Here is an 8,811-nt window from a genome sequence, read left to right as displayed (position 1 = left end):
TCTGTTATATATTTGATTTCTGTTATCTTGTAATGAGAAGTGTAAGGTTAGACCAGTTTGCCGAAAGATCAGGACGATATTGATCTTTTAAATATTGGATATCGGCCAGTCAATGCCGTCCACCTCTGACATGTTGGACGTTCCTCTATAATCACAGCTACAATTTAAAGGCAGCAGTGTATCTCAGAGTTTTCTCTGCCACTGAACAGGTGGTGTGTGTCACTCTACCTAAAGAGCTGCGGACACTAAAAGAGTTTTAGTGTCCCATGACCGTTGAAATGCTGTTTCAGAGAATTTTCCACATTGAAAAGAATAAAACTCAAGGAGGAAACACTGGATACTTGTAAAATTTTGGCATGAAAACGGAAAGTAGGCAGCTTCAATACAAAAGTATCGGTATCGGTCAAACTCAAGTGATAAGGGACTAAAATCTCCTGCCTCTGTCTGGCTGCAGATCTGTCAAACAATATTTGTTGACATAAATTTGGATGAGTTCCTGTATTTTCAGATGTGAGTGTTTGCTTTGCCACCAAGAATGCGCCTTAAAGACGACAAAGAATCTGAGAACTCTGGTTTTCAAGTGTGAGATGCCTTCCATCTTAAATCACAAAATGCAATTATTCTAGTTTATCTGCATTACTAACAAAAAGCTCTTATCAACTTGAGACCGAATTCAAAGCTGTGGGAGGAATATACTTAAAAAATATGATTGCACATTTCACATTTGATCTGATATGATGAACACACAAACTCAAAGAATATATATAGATCAACAAACCAGTTGTTTAGGTGGTTTTAATAAGTAGAAAATATGAGCCTGAAAATTCTCAGTGCGAAGAAAACAATGAACAAATGTGCCACTTACATATCCACCATATACCTTCCTATCAAGAACACCACAGTTCATTTTGATACAGTCAGTGTAAAAAACATCAGGAGCACATACACACACACTGCTCCCATATCCTCAATATTGCTCCCATTTATTGCACGTCTCCGTGTCGCAACTGTCCACAAGCCTGAAAAATGATCTGCAGTCCTTCAAAAGTAAGTAGTAAGTAAATTTGGCTTTGTGAAACCTGTAGATACCCGTCTGTAACAGGTGAAATCAATATGGGAGCAGAGCTTTCATCTGGATTCAGCTATTGTTCAATAGGTGTATATTATGATATGGAAAATTAGCTAACATGGTGAAAAAGTCAACAAGTTCAGGCCTGTTCCCTGGAGGTTGTCGAAAGGCATTCTGGGAAACGTAGGAAATCATTAACTACAAACGAGGCAGGTTGAGGGCAAAGTGGGTTCACCAAAAACGTAAATTACAACATTTCATTACAAAATAACTGGAATGTATTAAACATCACAGACTGATAACAGTGTAAGATCTGAGGATGGATTATTTTTAACAGTAAAAAGTGAATTGATTCTTCCAGAGCAGCTTCTGTAACAAGCGGCATCATGTTTTCTGTCTGAAAGCCCTCTGCACTTTCCTCTCCAATCAAAGGTACATTTTGTGTAAAAAAAACAAAAAAAACAAAAACAGGCTCAGGACCTGACTGGGAATACAATCATTGTTTACATACACATGTATTTTCTGTCTATTATACACAGTGGTAATATTTTACCTGCTAACTAGACTTTTAGAACAGACTGGCTTTCTGCCAAAGTGGCTGGAAAATGTACAAGGTGCAATTTACAGGAATTTAGCAGGTGACTGGTGGAAATTTCCTACCTTCCATACAATGCTGTTACAGCATTTGCAAGGGACAAAACTCTTAAAAAAAAAAGATATTTTGTGTAACTACAGTATTTAAACAAACTACAAATCAAAACAAAAGCATATTATCATTCAATGGAATGTGTGAATATATTTTCATTTTAAACAGGATGATGAGACAATAAAATAACCGAAGTGATACTTAGCAGCTGTATGTCAAACCGGTGGGTAAAGACATTAAAAACCAACTGGAAATTTTGTTGTAATCTTGCTACATAAAAAAATAAAACATGATTGATTTGAGAGGATTTGCCCTTGAGCTCCAAACCTCCACTGCTGAGTTCAGTTCTGCAGATGAACAGTCGATGTGCCTTGTGAAATATTAGATTTATGAGCCGGTAGGTAGTGCCTGTTATTAACCAAGACACTAAGAAAGGTATCAAATGTATAAAACAATCAATATACACAGGAATGTATTGCAGAAATACACAAAAATACACAGATGAGGAAAGTCTTTCTGCCACCTGCTGTTTTCTCTTGTTTCTACTTGTGCATCTAATATTCATCTCTAGTCTGGCACCCAGTCCATCGTTTCTTTTCACTTCATTGATCGAAGACATTAGACAGAAAAACACAGAATTCCACTTGGAAAGGTTTTTTTGAAGAACAACCTTTGTACTTTATCCAGAGAGACGGAAATGTTCTTTATTTTCCTCGAGGACACTTCAGCAGGACGAGGCTGTAGATGGGGATCGAACCTGTGACCTTCCAGTCATGTGACAAACTCTCTAAACACAAGACGTGATCAAACTACACAGCCTCTACTGCCTTCTGTCATGAATTTACACACAACTCCCAACGTACAGCGGCTGATGAGAGGCTTGACATCGTCTGGAAACCTCAAATGGAATCATGATTTGTCATTTGCAAAAACTTTCTGTCACTTTTGAGGGGGACAAACCGCTCAGTTTTTAGGTGTTTTGACACAAATTTGACACGAAGATCCTGTTTCAGTCGTATCCTGTGACTTCAAATCCCTGAAGTAAAGGAGACAGGCAGAGGAAGAGAGGATGCTGCTGTAGAAGAAGAACCAACCCCCCCCCCCCTCTCCTCTCCCTTCTGTCTTCTTCTCTGACATTTTATCACAATAGGTCCATCTCTCTTTTCTCTTCCTTTTGGTCTCTTGTCACTCTTATCAGCCCGTCTGCCTCCTCTATCTGATCCCAAGTCAGTCACGCTGCGTTCCAGAGACGCCGGAAAAGTCGGAAATTCTGACCTCCTACTAGGAAGATGCAACGAAACGGCGCTTCAATTCGGAAGAAGGAAACTCAAAGCTTAAAGGTTTTCCGAGATGCCGCTGGTGGCACACACTGTAAACAGTACAACGTTTATAATTTTAACACGTTTATAATCTTCAAAAACACTCAAGTTTGATTTTTCAGCATGAGAGGTCACCAAAACTCTGCCCAATAAACGAGTCATTTTGTTTGTCTTTTGTTTACAAGCCCTGGTTCGCTTGTAATTGGGCAGTGTGAACCGAAATGAACCAAGTACAAAAGTGCAACAAACTTTTCCGCTCTGGTTCGGACAAAAGGCAACAAACTGTAGGTGTGATCGCAGCCTTAGTTCTCTCTCTCTCTCTCTCTCTCTCTCTCTCTTCCCTTCATCATGTCTCTATGTCTCCACGCTCGCTGCACAGTCTTCGGTGGCGGTGGAGCCGTTGCTCTGTTTGGTCCCGTGCGTGGCCTGAGCCTGAGCCTGAGCCTCGGCCTGAGCCTGAGCCTGAGCCTGAGCCTGAGCCTCGGCCTGAGCCTGAGCCTCGGCCTCCAGCCTCCTGTACCGCGTGTTGAAGAAAATAACGAAGCCGCAGGTGAACACACTGCACAGACCGGCCATCACCAGCATGGACACTGTGGGGGGAGAAACACACACACACACACACTTGGTGACTGAAGAACACTGAGCTAGCATCAGCAAAAGTGGTGTGTGTGTGTGTGTGTGTGTGTGTGTGTGTGTGGGAGGGCAGAGCAGCACTTCCTCCTGCACTGTCTGAACTATGAAGAAGTAAGAGAAACCTATCCTTAATTCTAGGGCTGAACGATTTTGAAAAAATATCTATTATTATTTTTATTTTTATTATTATTATTTTGACTGATATTGCAATTGCGATATGATTTGCGATATTAGAGGGAATGATCATTTTTACATCATTATTCTCATTTTCATTGAAAAACGTATTAAAATTATTATGGTGTGATTTTTGCTGGGATCTGTGCCAAACAAAGATGTTTTCTTAAGTCTGTAGAATATGATGTGTAGGCCAGGACATCTCTGCAGCACCACAATATTTAATTTAAAATGGTATTTTGACACACATTTCGCTTTTAACAAATATTGTGGCTCCTGCGATTTGAAAATTGCAGTAGGCCATATTGTGATTTCGATAAAATTTTGATTAATTGTTCAGCCCTACTTAATTCTAAATAATATGTAGTCATTTTGGAAACTATATGAAAAACTACCAAATGAAAAACTACTATATATTGTATTCTAGGAGGAAATAAATAAATGCATCACACAAAACAGTTGCAAAAAATGCAGATCACGTCCTTAAATACATTTTCCCCCTGATCTTTTGTTCAAACTGAATCTGTTTACACTTCTTCTTTTTGCTCAGACAATAAGCACTTTTGTATTTCATGCCAGTGAAGCGCCTCTGAACTGAACTGAGAGGAAGGAGTGCATGATCGAATGATTTTAACACCGTTAAAAACAAAGGTACGACCAGAGAAGTGAAAGTGGAAACTTAACGGCACGTGACAACCTGCAGCGTTCCAACAGTTACTAAAACCAGACGAGACACTTCCCTCTCTCTGATAAATCAGATACTGTCAGCTGTGAGAACAAGGAGTACGAGATACGGTTTCACTCTCAGGTACTCCCAACTGTATTTGTAGGTACAGGCAAACCTTTACAGTCTGAACAGATGTGTACAGTAACTACATGCTGTATGAAGGCAACCGTTGCTCTTGACATGCAAAAACACTACAGGGGAGTTTTACACAACAGGGGATTCAAGTTCAAATTTGCTCAAATTACCTCTCAAACGTGCAGTCGCCTGTTGCAGCTTAAAACTGTTTCATTCTTAAATTTAGCTTTGACACTTCCTGTGGGTAAAGAAGTTTTCCCGCCAGTGACCATACTAGACCAGACCTGTCAACTCTCCTGTTTTTCCCGGGTTTCTCCTGTATTTTCACCCCCTCTCCCGCCATGCTCCCGCTTGGTAATTTTCCCCATAAATCTCCCGTATTTCCCTTTTTTATTTTTACAGTTATACAGAATCCTAATTGGCCCAATCAAGGTGTTTCTGTTAGATCCATAGACTTATATGGATATATAATATGCCAGCAAAGCCCTGCTATACCCACACCAGTGCAGCAGGTTGCAGCATACAGCATAAAAACAGCAAACAGCATCCTTGTCCTGACACAAGTTCATTCAGTCAGCAAACAGCGTGAAAGATGGAGAATGAAATCAGTGGTCAGACGCCAGAAAAAAAAAGCTAAATATCTACGTAGATATTTAGACACTTGGGAGACTATTTTCCCATTCCTGACCAGAAGTATGTTGGGAAACAACCATGCGTTTTGCAAGGTTTGCAGGATGGAGTTTAGTCTTGGTCACGGTGGGAAAAACGATGTCAACCAGCATGCTAGGTCGGTGAAACATAAGCGCGCCCAACCCCTTTCATAATGTAAAAATTATGGTCGGGTGGGGGTCCCAGAAAATCTCCCTTATTTTCAAAGCCCAATGTTGACAGGTATGTACCAGACAGAATTTCATTTGGGCAAATTGTCAAACTGTCTAACCCCACCGGCCCCTCAAGTCTTTCTCTGGTTATGATGTAATCCTGTGTAGCTCAATGGGTAGAGCAAGGCACCAACACTGGCAGGGTCAGGGGGTTTGATTCCCTCTAGGGTGTGTGCTCATGGCAGTGTAAGGTGGTGTAAGGGGGTGTAAGGTGGTGTAGGGTGGTGTAAGGTGGTGTAGGGGGGTGTAGGGTGGTGTAAGGTGGTGTAGGGTGGTGTAGGGTGGTGTAAGGTGGTGTAGGGTGGTGTAGGGTGGTGTGTTTCGTGTCGTACCCCTCCAGCTCAGGGCGGCGTCTCCTCCAGCTGAGCAGGTGGAGAAAGGCGAGTCGGCCAGCTGTCTGGTCAGCGCCTGAACCAGGATTATGTAGAGGACAGACTGAACCTGTCTGGGAAAAATCACAAGGAAAGAGTCATGAATAACCTTGTGTGGGTGTGGGTCAGTTCATGAATGTGTGAGTAAAGGTGAATAGTCTGATAGATTTGTTTCCAGATGTAGGTTACTGTGACTCAGTAAACTGTCTTGTCTTTAGCCCTTTAGTCTATACTCCAAAACACTCTGAGTTGTAGCTTGAGAAGAGTCAGCTCAGTTAACCTGAACAAACTGTTAGCTAGCTAACTAGCCAGCAAACACACTGATGTTAATGTGAACATGCTAACGCCAGCTGCTACTAGATATGTTAGCTAGTGAGCTAATCAGATGTGTTAACAAGAAGACAGTGATGGTTAGCTGAGCAGATACGATGACTAGCTAGCTAACGACATGTTTTTTTTTTTTTTTTTTTTACATTAAACACAGAATCAATTAGATATCAGTGATGAAATAATCAGTTCCCAATCAAAAACAGCACAGAAATTAACTGTCTATTCATCTCTGTTGAGACGGCCAAGTCATATGTTAAGAAACACAACCATTTATTGCCCGAGAACTGAGTTCTTCCAATATGGCTGCCAGAGGGTGCATTACATCACCTGAAAGCTCTCTATAACAGACCATAGTTTTTACCTGGATTCACCTGGTCAGTCTATTGCCTGACAGCAGGTGATCCTGATATCTTTACCCTCTGTGTGTGTGTGTGTATGTGGTGCTGAGGCAGTAATACCCCGAGACGAAGATGAGTCCGGCGGACGTGGCCTCTCCGACCGGGTAGGAGCACTCCACTGACAGCTCCATGGCAACCGGGTAGATGGAGAAACCGAAGAAGCCGAAGAGAGAGCAGACGGCGGCTACAGCGGCTTGCTGCTGTCGCATCTGAGACACCTGGAGGAGAGACAGGAGAGGAGAGACAGGAGAGGAGAGACGCTGTGAGGGGGACAGACAGGAGCAGCAGGGACGGGCTTTCAACAAACCAACAACAGTATTGATTATTCCAGAAAAGGTTTGGTAACAAGTGGTCAATTATGCCAATTATAGGTAGAAGCAGACTCAAGTCCGCTCTGGAAACTCCATAGCATATACTACATATCATTATTATCATTATCTACCATGTAGTTATTTCAAGTAATAATGCACAACTTTTTCATATAAATAAACGTCTGTGTTGCTATGCTTTATTGCCGACTGATAGCACACAACAGTGATTCAACCTATATCCAGTTCATAAATCTTCTCCACTGTCTGTTCTAAACAGCCGGTGTCTGGTAGCTCTTTCCTGGGAAAAATCCTCCGCCGCACAGGAAGTGATGCGTTTTACGTTTCCGGTTTGATTGGAATAAACAGAAGAAGAAGAACTGGGTAGTTAGCATGAGCAGTGATAGCCACCATGGCTGAACAGACAAAGAAAAGAGAAACTCAAACTGCATCAACAGCAAACCTAAGCTCCGCCTACACTGTTTGATTGGCAGGTTGATTTCTGGGAAGTGCAGTGCAGAAACGCCACAGCAACGAGCGCTTCAAATGTAAAATGTGTGATTGTGTGATGATAGTATTGTTAGTTTTAGTGTTATTACTGGTTGTGATCACTGGGTAGAGAACAGCTCTAACACTGCCAGGATTATTCTGTCTCCACTCATGGAAATGTAAGCCGCTTGGGATAAAAGTGTCCACCAAATGCCACATGGCACATCGAAGTATTATCTCCTAAGGAAATGGAAACTCCTTGTTTCATAAATCAGGGCAGGAAAATATTTTTGTCCTTCAGTCACAGTGGCTTCTTATTTTTCTTTCTAAACTTCAGCAGCCACTTTCAACATCTGACCGGCTAATTTGGTATTTAGAACCAAAAAATAAGCTCCAGATGATGGTTTGTTAGCTTGAGCAGACAAACTTAACATCCATAATCAAAATTTACCGGTGTTTGGCTGGTGATAGTTTGCTTTGGATCTGAGTTGACTCTTTTCTTTTCTTTTCTTTTTACTTTTCTTTTCCTTTCCCCTCCCAAGTGCCTACACCCAAAGTGCAAGCTATATATAAATCCAATACAGCTAAATTATTACCTGTCACTATGGAAACACAGGGGACAGAGTGAAAGCAATACCAATGCACGGTGGAAATGTGATTCAAGTGCACAAGCTTTCTTTGTAGATACTGTCTGTGTCCTCTAGGTAACCCTCATATATCTAATTTAGTCTGGGGTTTTTTTTTGTTGTCAATGTTGTCAATAAAACTCTCAGCAAAAAATCAAAGAGACCGAGGTCAACACCGAGGCAGATGGAGCCCTTCTATTAGCCTTGAATAACCCATAGGAAGACAGATTACACTGTTCATGGTGCAATGTGTGCTGTTATTTTTTTAAACAGTATTAATGCATTTGTAAGCATCTCTGTGTGAAACAGTGTCCCTTTGTTGTCAATTATCATCATTTGTCTCCCACATGAAGGAAAAGGACTGTGACCCCAGAAACAGGCCAAACCACTGAGAATGCATTGTAACATTTAAAAATACATCAGCATCATGGGGAAAAAAAAACAACCAGCTGTTTCCTCAATTCCTTTACTTTTAAAATATACAAGTCAGAAGAGGTCGATATGTTCTAGCCCGTCTCATAAAGGCTTTTTATTATTCGAATCCACACAAGTGCCTGGACTTTGTTTTGTTTTTTCTTTTACAAGACAGAAGAGCTGAAAAGTTGTGTAGAAACCAAAAACTTGGTTTCTACACAACATAATATAATGTGCAGCTCTTCTATGGAGCATATTCAAGGAAAGTTATTCAAATTGTGCTTTGGTAAATTTCTTGGTAAGTAAACACCAAATAAGGAACCATATGCCAATGGAATGACATAAATAATA

General features: G+C 41.1%; 1 protein-coding gene across 1 annotated transcript in view; it reads right to left on the bottom strand.

Annotated features, from left to right (window-relative positions):
- Nucleotides 1-779: 779 nt before the first annotated feature.
- The window catches only part of slc49a3 (solute carrier family 49 member 3), a 30,202-nt gene continuing 22,170 nt past the window's right edge, over nt 780-8,811 (bottom strand). Inside the window, exons 8-10 of the mRNA XM_071528324.1 lie at nt 6,684-6,841; nt 5,857-5,969; nt 780-3,624 (exon numbers count right to left, since the gene is read on the bottom strand). Of these exons, the coding sequence (XP_071384425.1) occupies nt 3,389-3,624; nt 5,857-5,969; nt 6,684-6,841 (507 nt within the window). The 3' untranslated portion in view covers nt 780-3,388. The remainder of the gene's footprint in view (nt 3,625-5,856; nt 5,970-6,683; nt 6,842-8,811) is intronic.

The sequence above is a fragment of the Centroberyx affinis genome, unplaced genomic scaffold, assembly GCF_046629955.1.
Source record: "Centroberyx affinis isolate AG114_WGS23_722 - 3 ecotype Tasmania unplaced genomic scaffold, CSIRO-AGI_Caff_v1 ptg001660l_1, whole genome shotgun sequence".
Classification (NCBI taxonomy): Eukaryota; Metazoa; Chordata; class Actinopteri; order Beryciformes; family Berycidae; genus Centroberyx; species Centroberyx affinis.
This window is presented reverse-complemented; position numbering and strand designations above follow the sequence as displayed.